General features: G+C 51.5%; 1 protein-coding gene across 1 annotated transcript; it reads right to left on the bottom strand.

Annotated features, from left to right (window-relative positions):
* Positions 1 to 468: 468 nt before the first annotated feature.
* IRX4 (iroquois homeobox 4) lies at positions 469 to 10,434 on the bottom strand. The gene is made up of 7 exons (XM_027643966.1): positions 10,324 to 10,434; positions 9,729 to 9,925; positions 5,101 to 5,259; positions 3,879 to 4,130; positions 3,204 to 3,310; positions 1,945 to 2,267; positions 469 to 1,754 (listed from the first exon to the last, which is right to left on the bottom strand). The coding sequence occupies exons 3-7, from the start codon at positions 5,143 to 5,145 to the stop codon at positions 997 to 999; spliced, it is 1,485 nt and encodes a 494-aa protein (XP_027499767.1). The 5' UTR covers positions 5,146 to 5,259; positions 9,729 to 9,925; positions 10,324 to 10,434; the 3' UTR covers positions 469 to 996.
* Between the last annotated feature and the right edge of the window lie 3,470 nt (positions 10,435 to 13,904).

The raw sequence follows: 13,904 nt of genomic DNA, 5'->3' as shown, positions 1-13,904 counted from the left end.
ATCAGCGATTCTCCGCACTGGCAGAGGAGCTGGAAAGCTAAAACGGTTCTTTAAAAGATCAAATTTTCCATGTGAATCAATTGCTCCGCGCACGGCGGAGGAGATGCCGCGGCAGAGCCCGGCCCTTAGGGGCCCACTCCCGCCCGCTCGCAGCTCGGGAAGGAGCGGAGGGAAGCAGCAGGGGTGCTCCTGCCCCGTTGGGCCCCCGCTGCCGGCCCGAGCGGCGGCCGGGGCCCGGCACTGTCCCGCGGAGGCGCGGTACGGCTCGGGGCGCAGCCCAGTATCCCTCCTGCGCGCAGCATCCCTCCCGAGGGTCCGTCCTCAATCCCGCGGCAGCGCTTTGCTGAGCCTCTCTTCCCCTTTCCCGGCAGCCTGTTGACAGTCCTTGGAATTACCGGGACAGGCTCCAAAGGGGAATTTTAAACATAAAAGTTGTTTGTTGCCCAATGCAAAACACCACCACTTGTGTTACCTCTGAAACAGACAATTTATTGGAGTGAGCATACCTTTTAACATATTCCTTTTTTTTTATCAAGATAAATTTGTGCAGTAGGTGTAAACTTAGTAGAAGTGCTGTTTGTGAATTATATGCTAACAGGGAAATCAGGAGGAAAAACTCTCGAAAAGTCTTTATAACTAATATCGGCATGCCTTAAATTAAATCTGAATTAAAATTTCCCGTTTGTAAACTTTCAGATGTAAACTTTTTAAGTAGGTCTACGCTATAGTACGTGCTTTTTGGACATGGAAATTAAATAACTTTCACGACATTGATCCCTTAAAGTCGCAGCCAGGAGAAAATCTTCAGAATAGCAATGAGCAAAGTCTGTTCGCTGAACTGAGCAAACTGAACTTTAAATCCTCGTTTCTGTTGTTTGTTAAAAAAAAAAAAAAAAAGAAAGAAGAAAAAGTTTTATATTTAAATTCTTGCAAGTCTCTTTTCAGTGTAGATGACTCTTCAAGCGTTAGAAAGTCCTTCGCCCCTCGGCGGGCCTGTTAGGAACAAAACATTTTGCTTCCTGATTTGGGAAACGCCAGAAACTCTTTGTTTGAGTCATGATGGGCCAGGTTTGAGAGCTGCCCCTTGAGCACATTGGCGCCGTTCCCCACCGCGCGTCCCAGGGCGCCCGTTTCCAGAATGGCTCCTTTGGTGGTAGCCCAGGAAACTGTCGTGTTGCTCAGGGCTTGGTTCAAAGTACTGTGCCTGAACAGGGGGTCGTGAAACACCCCGTCCACCCAGTTCCTGAGGTTGGTGACCGGCGAATCCTGGTGTCTGTCGATGACGCTGACTGAGGCGGGAGCGGCGGCGGCGGTCGAGCCCCCAGGCCGTTTCAGCATGCAGGAGGGGTACTCGGCCTGGTTGAGGGAGGTGGCGGTGTGCGCCAGGGACCAAATCCTGGGCTTCGCCTCCAGCAGCTGCTGCCCCTGCTGGAAGCATATCTTGGACTCGCAGCCGCGCTGCCGGGCGCCCAGCGGGTCGGGGCCGCACTCCTCCGCCGCCGTCTTCAGGCAGCTCCGCGCCCGCTCTGCCGCCGCCGCCGCCTCCTCCTCCTCGTCCCCGGCGGCGGCCGGAGGCGGCATCTTGGCGGGGGGCTCGGCGGCCCTCGGCGGGTGGCTGCCGGGGTGCGGGAGCGGGTGCGGGAGCGGGTGCGGGAAAGGCCGCCTCAGCTCGCACTCCGAGCTCTCCGACTCGGCGGCGTCCAAGTCCTCCAGGTCGCTGAGCTCCAGCTCCTTCTCCTCCTTGCCCGTGGGCTCTGCGGGGCGGGGGCGGGGGAAAGGACAGCAAAAACAAGACACACGGTCACTGTCGGCGCCGCGCTGCCCCGCGGCCGCCCCCACGAGCGAGGCCCGCGGCCGCCCCCACCAGCGAGGCCCGCCCCGGGGGCGAGCTGCCGGCCGAGCCCCCGCGGCCGAACCGCTAAGTGACTGGTTTTAGCAGGGTACCCTCGGCTTTCCCGCTCTTCATCGCCTCTTCCTGCGAACCCTCCTCCTCCTCCTCCTCCTCTTCCTCGTAGGGCCGCTTCTCGTCAGAGCACTTGTTCCGCGGAGGCCAGGTCATCTTGTTCTCCTTCTTGAGCCGCCGGCGGGCGTTGGCGAACCAGGTGGACACCTGGGTGAGGGTCATCTTGGTGATGATGGCCAGCATGATCTTCTCGCCCTTGGTGGGGTAGGGATTCTTGCGGTGCTCCTGCAGCCAGGCCTTCAGCGTGCTGGTCGTCTCCCGGGTGGCGTTTTTTCTCCGCGTTCCGCCGTCCATCGTCCCGTACCTGCGGGCACAGGGTAGCCCCCGCCGTGTGACAGTGCACCCTCACCCCCCGGAGACCTGCCCGACGCTGGATCCCAAGGCCCCGACCCCTGGCCGCTTGTCTGCAGCACCCCCCGGGGGGTGGCTAGACCGGAGAGGGATGAAGACAGCTCAGTTTTAAGGGGGATGAGGACAGCTCAGCTTTACGAGGGGGACCTGTCTCGAGAATTCCGAACGAGGAAGGAAAACAAGAAGGAAGGGTTCAGCTAGCAGCAGCACCGGGCAATGCAAATTCCCGTTGTGCCTTGGCGGTGGTGGCAGAAAGAGGGAAGGAATCGCCTGCTTTTATTTGCGTAAAGTCAATGTCAACATTTCGGGCAACAGGGAAATCCTAGCAGCTTGCAAACTCACAGAAATACCACTTTCCTGTCCTTTGATTAGTCCTCCCAAACAGAATTCATCTAGGTGACCTCAGGGTGTAAGTGTTAATAGAAATATATTTCCTCTTACTCCTTTTATTTGTAATCTCCTCTACCCTTTTGTTCCTGAAATTGTAGGAACGTAACGCAGATGACACTGGGCTGCGACTGAATATTTAATGCACATCCTCCAGGAAAGGTCACCGACGCCCAATGGGCCTCCGACCTGGAAACGGTGTGTAAGTGGGTTTGCGCTGGTTTAAAACTAATAAACATACACCGGATGCCCAAGCCTGACTCCTCACAGGAAAAGATAATTACTGCCCCAGTGGAGAAGGATCGCCCCCCGCTCTGCCGCCCTCCCGGGGAGGTGGAGGACCCCGTGTCGGTGTGGGAAAGGGGAGGCGACATGTCTGGGGCCGGGAGATGCTGAGCGGCGAGGAGGCAGGTTGGCGGGGCGAGCGGGAACGGGATGTCGGGGAGGGGACGGAGGAGGAGGGAGGGCAGCGAGAGGGCCCGGGAGGGGTGTGTGCGCTTACCTGTCGTACTGGTACTGGCTGAGGGTGTGATCGTAGGGATAGTAGGCAGTCGCCGGCGCGATTCCCGCATGCGCAGACCCGCTCCCGTCCTTCGCATCCAAACTGTTCTGCAGGAGACACCGCGCCGCCGCCCTCAGCCCCCACCGCCGGGAGAGCCCGGGACCCCGCCCCGGCTCCCCCGCCCGGGTCCCGAAGGGGCGCGACGGACCTTCCCGGAGGCCCCTCGGCCGCGGCAGCCAGCGAGATCAATAGAGACATTAACTCGCGCTGTTACGGTGTGGGGAGGGGTGTGGGGGGGGGGGAAGAGAAAAAAAGAAAGAAAAAAGGCTGTCTGGGAAGAGAGCATCATTCTTTGCGAGCCCGGGTCTGAGTCGCCCTAAACTGCCCGCCCCGCCGGGCCCTCCGCACTGGGCCGCCAGCTCGTCAGGCGCGACTTTTAATTGCGTTACCGTGAGGACGGAGCCGCCGGGCTGGAACAGCTGCGGACCGCGGCGCTGGAAGCGAACGCGGGGAGCGGCACGGCGGAGCGGGGGTTCGCAGGAGAAGCGCCCGGGGCTATCCCCGCCCGCGGAGGGGTCCCGCCGACCAGCCTTGGCCCCTGGGGGCTCGGAGATTGGGGAGGGGGTCGAGGCTGGCGGGCGGGAGCATCCATCCCCAGCGGCGGCGGGTACTTACCAAGGAGTAGAAGGCGGGAGCCTCGGTGCCGTAGGTCACGTAGTTTCCATAGCCCTGGGGCCCGGCGTAGGGCCCGCCGTAGACCCCCAGGGCGGCGGCGGAGTTGAGCTCGTGGCGCGCGGTGGCGAGCAGGCGGCTCTCGTACACCGGGCAGTACACGGGGGTCTGGGCGGAGGCGGCCGCCCCTGTCTCAGCCAGGGTCCGGCCGCTGGACTCGCAGCACGTCGTCAGGGAGTTGGTGCTCATCAGGAACTGGAGGGAAAGAGAGCGGCGCTGAGCGCGGGGGGGAACTTCTCGAAGTGTAACTAAGTTTGGGTTCGGTTGTTTTTTTGTTGTGTGGTTTTGGTGAGGTTTTTTTTTTGTTTGGTTTTCCTTTTCCTTTTTCTTTTTTTTTTTCTTTCTTTCTTTTTTTTTTTTAATCAGGTCCCAGCTTTGGGGTGTCACCCGTCCTCCTCCCTCCCCTTCCGTATTTTATTTCCATCGTGATAGAAACTCTCTGGAGAAACGCAGAAGTGCAAGTGCTTTATCAGTTTGGTTTTTTTTTTTTTTTTTAAAAGACCCCACAACAACAACAACAACAACCAAACGCCTCGTGGCTGTGGGCATTTAATCCTCTGTAATGCATTCCCCCGGCCCTCTGCATTTAAAAACTAACTTTTCTGGGATGTTCTCAGAAGACTGAGGTTTACACCGGTTTCCTCCTCTTGCAGCACAATGCTTCCCATCTGCGTTTTTAAACCTTTTTTTCGAAGTCACTCATGCATATTTATTTTGACTGCAGATTTGTAGCAGCCACGCACGCATCTGCTATTAACCTGATGGCTTAGAATATCATTCTGTTTGTACGGGCCGGACCTCCCTACGTCCATGTTTGATTGGTAAACTGTGAATTTAATCATGAAAGAGGAAAAAAGAAACGAGAAAGGAGAGAGGGAGAGGGTGGGGGTTGGGGGATGTCTAGCCCCCTTTCTCACCTCCCTCATCTCTGTAATCCTCCCTCACGAGTCATTATCACCCCCAAACACCCTAATACAGCGTGTTCCTTCCCATTTTAAAATCGGTGCGCGACACAGAACTTGGGCATCTTGGAAAGCTGCGAAGCGAGCAGCCGCTCTGCCGCTGCCGCATGCGGGAGAGGATCGCTGCCGCCCTCAGCCCGGACGGAAGGCATCGATAAAGCCTGAAATGCAGTCAATTAACGTTGGTAGGCAAAAAGTCTTACCTGGGGTGCAGAGGAGTAAGGGTAGCCAAACTGAGGATAGGACATGGTACAGAGGCTCCCAGTTATCTAGAAACAAGGCGAGACGTCTGATCTGCACGCTATTGCAGCCTGGCTCTGCTCTGTTGTACCAATTGATTGGTAACCACAGGTCCCTAGATGCTTATAGGACGAAGCAGAAAAGCACATTTACTTTATTTACATGAAATCTTAAACTTCCCCCCCCCCCTTTTTAAATATATACAGTGATTTTAGCGCCTTTCTTACTACGAAACAGAAATAATTGTTACATTGGCTCCAAGGCTGGCATACGTGACGGTAGAAATACATACTTTGCACCCACGGAAAAAAAGAAACGTGATACAAACACATCAGTTCACAAGCACGTTGTGTTAAAAGAGTCAAGCCTCTGACGTCACGCAAAACCTATTCAAATTAACCTGCCTGTAAGTTTAACACTCATTTTCGGGAACCTTTCCCCTGGCGTGGAAAATAGACTCTCCAATATCGCTTTCAGAGTGCCTAATAGGGGTGAAAGTTTGGGAAGCTCTCTGGCAGCGGCAGCACCTGCTTGCAGTATTTATATATATTTCTGCAGGCAAGGGAAGGAAATGAATGTTTTTAATCTGAAGGATCAATGTTGTATCAGCTAAGATTTTCCGTTACCCTCCTTAGTCACTGAAAGGCTAGTAAGCACTTTTAATTAGAAATTAATTAATGAGCAGCTGCTTCTTCCCACCCCACAGTAATAATTAGTCTCAATTACAAACAAGACATATGAAGGGACACACGACTGAGTCTTCATTTAAGATTTAATCAACAGTTAAAATTAGCGCTAACGCTGACAATAAAGCACATGATAAGCAATCTCGCTTCTCTTTTCAGCTTTTATTCCAGACGTGTGATTACAGGTAGAAAACCTTACAAGCATCTTTCAGGTAATAATGGAAAAGATGTGACTTTTCACGTTAAAATGACTTTGACCCCATCTCAAAACTCCAACACCCCCTTCTACCCAAACCATCCTACCGCTACCATCAGCCTCCCTACCCTCTAGGGATCTGAGACGCCCCCCACACGCGAGCAGGCAGCATCCCCTTCTGCTTCACCCTCGGAGGAAGCAGGAATGGGCCGTCAGGGGAAGATGCTGGCAGTCCCAGCATCTCCTCCCCGACGGCCGATGCCACTGAAGCAGGGCGAGCAGGCAGCCCCCGGGAGGATGGCAGAAGGAGAGAAGTCAGCTCCGAGGCTGAAGCTGGGCTGCTGGTGCAGTTGAACGCTGCTCTGTGGTGTGCAGACTTGCTCAGAGAGATTCCTGGGTTCAGACATGTGAATAGCCCCAGGGTCACACTCTAATTAATGATGATGTTCTCTTCTTCTCCCCAGCTGGAAGACTGCCTCCCAGAAACGAATCTGCCCACACTGACAGCTCGATTGAGGGTGATTGATGACTATCTGGAGACCACAGTACACATAATATAATATCTGATGCGTAATTGCTTTAATTTACAGATGAAAATACTAGTTCTGGGATTGAGTTAGACTACAACAAGAGGCGTTTTATGGAGCTTTAGAGTGTTTGCAAATAAAATATATCAGATACAGTACATGCAAATTTTCCTGACAGCTCAGTATCTGTAGCCTGGAGAAACGTACAAAGAAAGGGAGTCAAATGACATAAATAATCTGTTTGGAATTCTGTATTGATTTTTGGAGGGGAAGAAACTGTTTTTTCTTTCCTCACCTGAAATGCTAATTCCCTTTTCTTTCTGGGAATATTAATAACTTTGCCATTGAGTTTCTTTCACAGAAATGCGTCTATATCCTTCTTCCTATATTATACCCCGGTGCTGCCAGGGTATAATGACACTTTTAGAGACTCTTTACGAGCAGTTTCCTTCTGTGCGGCGTACTGACCGGCTATCGCATTGTTTGGGAAGAAAAGACACTCAGTGTTTACACAATGGTATGCACGCAGTGTTCGGTGCTGCTCCCTCTGCCTCCTGTGCCCATTGCGCTGGGGGATGTTTGTTTAAGCTCCGGAGTAAAACTCACCGGTACTAGGAAAGAAAATAGTTGCACTTATCTCAAGAGTGGCTTGGCGTAAAGCACTATAATTAGCTGGGAGAGCTGGAGAACTGCCTGAAGAAGTCCTCCCAGTTTTCCAGACTACAGTTTGGAAATGTTCTAGTGTTGTGGGTTTGGGGTTTTTTTCCCCTTCTTTTGATAATACTGCAGATGTCAATTCCGCAGTGGCCCACAGAATACTACAGGTTTTGATATTTAGATGAGTCTATTAAACTTTAAAATACAAGGAAAAATTCAATATTTATGGTCCTTGTCTATTTTTATATCACAGTTGTCTTTCACTGTGCCATGCAAACACTCTGTGCTCATTTTTGCTCTGAACTTTCCTGTATTAATCATGATAATTATTTGTCATTTTTCTTTGCAGCCTGCCTGCTCTATTACTCTACCCCGGTCAGCTTTGTGTCAGTTCCAATCTGTATTCCCTAGAAAGCAGTCGTCAAAATAACCCCACCAAAACAAACAAACAAAAAGAAAAAGCGACAAAAAAACTTAATAACCTTAAACGCTAAAAGCTGACATTACGTCCTTCCCCACTGCTGATGTCTTGTTTCACTTACAGTCTACTAATAATGGCCCTTTGTTGATAAGAAACTCAACACAATTATATTTCATCTTGAATTTTTGGTGCCAGAGCACAAACATGCATTAAGCCCCACAATGATTTAAAATAACCTTTGTGGTTCTTGCACATAAACAACGTAACACTGTTCAAATCCAAGCAAAGACGCTTAATGCTGTGGGCTATATCCTTAAGCATTTGGAAAATGCAAGTCTTTGCTGTGCAATAAAAATTGATCCTTGTCAAAGCCCCTTTCCTGTACAAAGCGGGTAACAGCTTTCGAGAAAGAGAAACACACATACTGCTTTCTCCAAACTTTGAGCAAGGAAACCCATCGGGATCAATAGAAAACGCTGGAGAGTTCCCTTCTGGTCAGAGCCAGCCTGCACACCCAGGTAAGCAGGTATTTCCCATCCAAAGACCAACCAGGTCTCTCTCCCAGGGCTATGTGTTTCTTGTCCAAGAACCTGGAGCCAATGTTCATACAAGTTTTATTGTAAAAGCATGGAATGAGAAGGAAACACCGTGATGCTGGAACAGGCCACAGCAGGTAAAACAGAACCTCTTCAGGATTCATGCTTTGATGGACGTCTTCAGGGACATGATCTAAAGGCAGTTAATGCAGCTACACTTACTATCAGCGTTTTCATCGCCTTCTCTTTTGGAGGGGTTATTGCCACTCCTGGAAATATTTCAGCAACGGAATTTGCTTATGGGCTAAACAGACTTTAGAAAGCTCATTCAGTCGAGTTTGCTTTGTTTTCATATTATAGATTTAAAGCAACCTTGACACCACCTGACAAACACTGTGAAGCTCTACATATTGCCCATTTGGAATCTGACATGGAACTGAGGGCAGCCTACACAATTTTCAAGCAGATTATCTCATAAACTCGCTATCAATAGCAAATACGATTCACCCCCCTCCCCCCCTCCCCGAGCCTATTTGAGATGTAACTGCACCTCTTTCACTCTGAATCAAGGGACAGCGAACCGATGCTGCCGACCTGCACAAACCCATGCCATGACTTGGGCTCGGCGGAGCCATGATGACCAACAGAACGGTTGCATAAGAAGGAGCCGCTAATTAATTTACTCAGATTACAACTACAAGTAAAATCAGTTGTTCAAAGCTATCCATTTGAATGCTTTCATTTTGTAAGTCTTCAATCCCTTTGGCAAACAATCTAGATTAAAGCAGAAAGGCCTCACATGCTCATTCTGTTCTTTGTATTTATTAACTTTTCACACTTAAGTACTAGAGCTAACACTTTCTCTCTCTCTCTTACACACACACACACACACACACACACACACACACAAGCACGCACACACACAAAACTTTTCAGCAAGAGAAGCAAACGCTGTAACCCTAACAGTTGCTCTATGGCTATAGATGAACCCTACAACGTTCCCACATTTACCTGCTCGGTGCAGAGTATCACAACTACGCTTTCATTAGCAAAGTAAAGATTGTATAAGGTTTCCTTTCCCAGCTTCTGTACCCCCAGTGCCGCAGACCCGCAGGCATTCAGGCGCCACCACCTTTGAGCTCTCTGGCAGCCGACAGCTTCAACTTACTTCCCTACGAGGGTAAAACTTTACTGCTTGCAAGGTCAAATTCTATGCCTTTTAAAGTTCTCCTTAAAATCCAGAAAGTTTGACTCGGTACCTTACCTTAGCGCTGGCTGAATATCATATCCACACCCCCTTCCCAAGAAATAATACACATATGTTACAAGACATTTGCCCTCTGTCCTAGGTAAAGATTGCACAAAGCCAAATGATTCATCACAGATAGTTTCTCTTCCCTCCAGCAGTTCGTTTTCAGCTGCCTTGCTGCTAAAGCAGGCTCCGAAGGAGGAGGGGGGGATAAGCCCCACTGCTCCCCCCACCCCCCGCTTCCGTAGAGAGAGACACACACACACACATATACACACACACACAAACATCACCACCAAAAGAAGAAGAAATTTTTTACCTGCGATCACACCAGGCTTCCGCTAAAACCTGGTAGCGACGGCTGTGCCATGGCAAGGCTTCTCTCCTCTGGTCTGTGCTGGCTGGCGTGGCTGGGAGCTGCGGGGAGCTAACGCAGACATGTCTCAGTGCGCGGTACCTGCGCGGCGCGGCACGGAGCCTTCGGTCCCCAGGCGCCACAGCCACTTCACTAACCCCCTGTACCAGAGTGACGCTCAAGTGAATAGTTCCACTGATTACACTCTTTCCTACTGATTAACACTTTCCAACACGACCAGGCACTCCACTTGCAACTTTTCCCGTTTTAAAACAGAAGCAGACAGTACCGCTTGCTTCCGCGGGTTATAAACGCCTTCTGGGGCGTGGGGGACACCATAATTAATAGCAGGTTAGTAAAATTAGTGCTGCCACTCCAATTGTTGTCCTTGTTGCCAACAATAATTGCATTGATTCTGGAAGGACACGAATGTCCTCCATTTAACCTAATGATCTGCGGGTTGCACACGCTGTACGGCAGCCGTGGCGGTGATTAACTGCGCGCACCTCCAAACTATCATTTATCTCCGCGAGTCACGACTGAAAGGCGCTAAACTTACAGGCAACTCTCCCTGCCTCTCTCGCCGTCTTTGTTTCCCTCCCGCTGGAGGAGGCGGGCTGGGACGTCGGCGTAGCCCTGCGCGCAGGAGATGGGCACCTGTACCTGTCCCCCTGGCCGCCTCGGCTTTATTCATAGCCCGGGGGCAGCGCGGCGGAGCCGGGCGCCGCGGAGATACCCGGGGCTGCCTGGGCCAGCGCCCCCGGCCGCGGGGAGGGAGCAAGGGGGGGCGGCACGGCAGCGCCCGGCACCGGGGACCCGCTCGCTGCAGCGCCCCGGGGTCGACTATGCCGTCGCCCCCCGCCCTGGGGGCAGCCCCGCAGGGGCTGCCCGGGCACCGGGGCCTTCCTCCGGGGCGGGGAGGGATGGGAGGTCAGCGGAGCGGGGAGGGGTAAGGCACCGGCGGCAGCCGCAAGCAGGTAGAGAGCAGGAGCGTTTGCTCCCGTTTTGTCCTCTCCGTCTTCCTGCGCCCGTCCCTCTGTCCGTCCCGCCCGGTCTCATCCGCCGGCTACCACCGCCACCGGCGCGCTCTCCTGCGAAGTTACTCGGTTCCGAGGCTGGGCGAGCCGGCAGGGAGTCCCCACTCCGAAATGCCTTTCCCGGTGTGCAGCCTCCCGCCACCCTCTCTCAGTCCCGGGCGCCCAAGGCCGCTCCAGGCTACGGCCCGGTGTCCAGGGCCGCGCAGCGCCCGGGATCCCCGCGGGAGCCTGTGCATGCCAAGTTCCACCGCGCGCTCGGTACTTTCTTCTCTTAATTGTTTGTTCAGCAGGAAAAGGGACAAATCGGAGTTGACAGAAGCGGGAGGAGGGATCAATATCATTCCTGTTTAAAGGCGTGAGCCTGGGCAGACGTCTCAATAAGACAGAGTAGGAGAAAAAGAAAGTATTATATCCTACCTAATTAAGTGAAGACAAAGAGGTGTGGGGAGAAAGGTTCAGCAGAGGTGGGGCGGCAATGGGAATTTTTAATTCGGTGTCTTCCCACAGTAACCACCAAGGCTGAACAGTAACGTTAATAGGGAACATCTGTACATCGACAGATTTATTCTTGCCAGGGCTCTTTCATGCCTGTGTCATTTGCATGGCCCCGTGCTCGTAATGTTCGACACACGCTGCACCTTGTAGTGCAATGACAGGGTAAATCTGATGAATGCTGAAGCTGGGAAATCCTCCTCTCTTTCCTCTTTCTCCCTCCTCGGATTGCCCTTGCAGCTTCCAAGGCGGGGAAACCACACGGAGGAAGAAAACGTGAGCCTTCTCCCCATCTGCACTTGTAAACAGAAAACCAATCATACCACGAGCCTTTGCATTTTAAAGCGGAGTAACAAACCCACAGCGACGTGGATGCCCTGGTTGCCCGCCCAGGGCTGTCTCCCCACCGGCGGGACAAGGGCTCTGCGGCTCGGACAAGGGCATCGCGCCGCTCCCCAGTCTCCCCATGGGACCCTCACGCCCTTCCTGAACCCTCCGGGGGGCGCAGGAGGCGTGTGCGCTGCCCCTATCCCGGCCCGCGGGTTTGGACTTTTCCTTCCTTCCCCCGGGGAGGCCCGTCCCGCTGGCGCTGCCCCGAGGCTCCCGCCCCGGGCTGCCTCCGAGCCCGGCTGCTCGGCTGCAGGCAGACCCGGCTTGCAACGGGGCCGAGCCCCCCGGGACAGCTCTGTGCCTGCAGTGGGGAGCCGCCGCCCCCGGTAGGGACCCCGCCGCCTCCCCCCGGGGACCCCGTCCAGACACCCGCCTGCCCGGGTCGTGTTTTACAGAGCGGGGTGATACCATCCACCCCTCAGAGGCGGCATCTGCCCTCCGGCCCAAATATGCTTTGAGGGCACCGGGACCTCATAGTCTGTTCCTCCACCCCTTTCCCCGGCCCGGAGCAGGGTGCCCAGCCAGCAGCCGTCCTTCCTTTGCCCGGCGGCAGAGTTGCAGCGGGGGAGCTACGGGGGTGAGGTGCTGGGGGGCTGCTGGATGCAGCTGCCCCCCTGCCCTGAAATACGATGTTCATGCTTCAAAAAGCAATTTTTTTATATTAACAGCTACCATCAGTAACAGTACATTAATATGAGTCTTTTGTAATATAACGATCTCAGGTCCATGAAATCAGCATTTTTAATTATTTCAGTGATGGTTAAAGGAAGTGAGCAGACTCTTGAATCTGTCTTTTCCGATTTGCTCATGTTGACCCGCACACCTTGGAAATTGCCTCCCATTGCCACTTTGACCTATGCAGCAGAAAGCACGGTGGCTTTCTGTCAGACACTGGCCTAGCCAGGCAGGAGGGCAACCAAACTGAACAGAGCTGAAATCCCAGTGGACATGCATGCAGGTCAGCCATAGTGACACGGTGGACACTGAGGGAACACTGGTTATGGGTAAATCTGGGAAGGTGCTTGCAACCATGGCAAAAGTTTTTGGGAAGCGGTCCCAAAAAATCATGGACCAGAGTCCATGGCTGAAAGGGCATTTGTAGATTTTGTTTCATATAGTTCGTGGTGTTGTTACAAATTCTCTTTCTTCCTCTCTCTCTTTTTTTTTTTTTTTAATGACCAATAATGCTAAGGTTTCAACTATTTTCAATGTTTGAGCTATTAAAATGTGTTCTTTTTGGTATAGAAATGCTCCTGGTATTCTTTGGCATTCTTTCCTATTTCTGTAGCTACAGCAATGCCCTCTCTGCTGTGAAAAGGCCATTATTAAACGATACCAAGTGGTTAAAACCCTTAATTTTCCATGTCATTAGACAAACAGCACTGGTGATAGCACCACATATTTCCATTCAGAAAGGGAATGTCATTTAATTGTCAGTGTCAATTCCTTCAGCACCATGGCTATACTTGAAGACCTGCTTTCTAAGATGTCAGAAGAGAGAAAACACCAGCTTGATCTCTTATTTTTTTTGCCTTTATTTTCCTGTAGAGGTTACTAAATCACACTTAGTCAAGGAATAATATACTAATGTGTGTATCAGAACTCATGTTCACTATGAAGGTCCTAGAAACACATTAGCTTAATCATGAAACCTCTGATATAATTTACTTAACTAGAATAATTTAACACGAAAGCCAACATGATTCAGAGTGTAGTAAATACATGGATAGAGATCAGATTTTCACTGAAAGTATTTTTGTCCTCATCTGGTTTGGGTGCCAAGTTTTATGCTAGCTTCAGAGCAGCAAGGTTTATCTTAATGTGCAGGGATCCATACAGGTACATTTCTTTTCCTTTTCTCACATTAAATTCATTATGTGATGTTCAAAAGACTGATGCACATTAGAAAACCTTTAGGCATTTCAGTGTAAAAGGGATGGTTTATTAAAAGGATAGGTTATTACTTTGAACAATGACTTCAGCATGTACATTTAAAAGTAAAATATTTATCTGATACTGACCTGCATTGGTCAGAATCTGTACAACTAGACTTTTATTCATAAATACATGCCTAAACTAATAAACCACATTTATTTTCAGGTCCCGTATGGTCATCTGAGGGTCTTTTGTAGTCCACAAAGATACAGGCTCACGATTATTTTTTCAATAATTTTCTAAGCAAGTATTACCCTAATTCCATTTGTGAGCCCATGATTTTGAG

Source organism: Corapipo altera, unplaced genomic scaffold (assembly GCF_003945725.1).
Source record: "Corapipo altera isolate COAL_440 unplaced genomic scaffold, ASM394572v1 24b, whole genome shotgun sequence".
NCBI lineage: Eukaryota > Metazoa > Chordata > Aves > Passeriformes > Pipridae > Corapipo > Corapipo altera.
This window is presented reverse-complemented; position numbering and strand designations above follow the sequence as displayed.

Coding starts and splice junctions, on each gene's coding strand:
- IRX4 (XM_027643966.1), bottom strand. CDS start 5,145: ATGTCCTATCCTCAGTTTGGCTACCCTTACTCCTCTGCACCCCAG. Junction 2,268..3,203: donor AGCCAGTACCAGTACGACAG/GTAAGCGCACAC, acceptor CTGTGCCCGCAG/GTACGGGACGATGGACGGCG. Junction 1,755..1,944: donor GAAGAGCGGGAAAGCCGAGG/GTACCCTGCTAA, acceptor CCCGCCCCGCAG/AGCCCACGGGCAAGGAGGAG.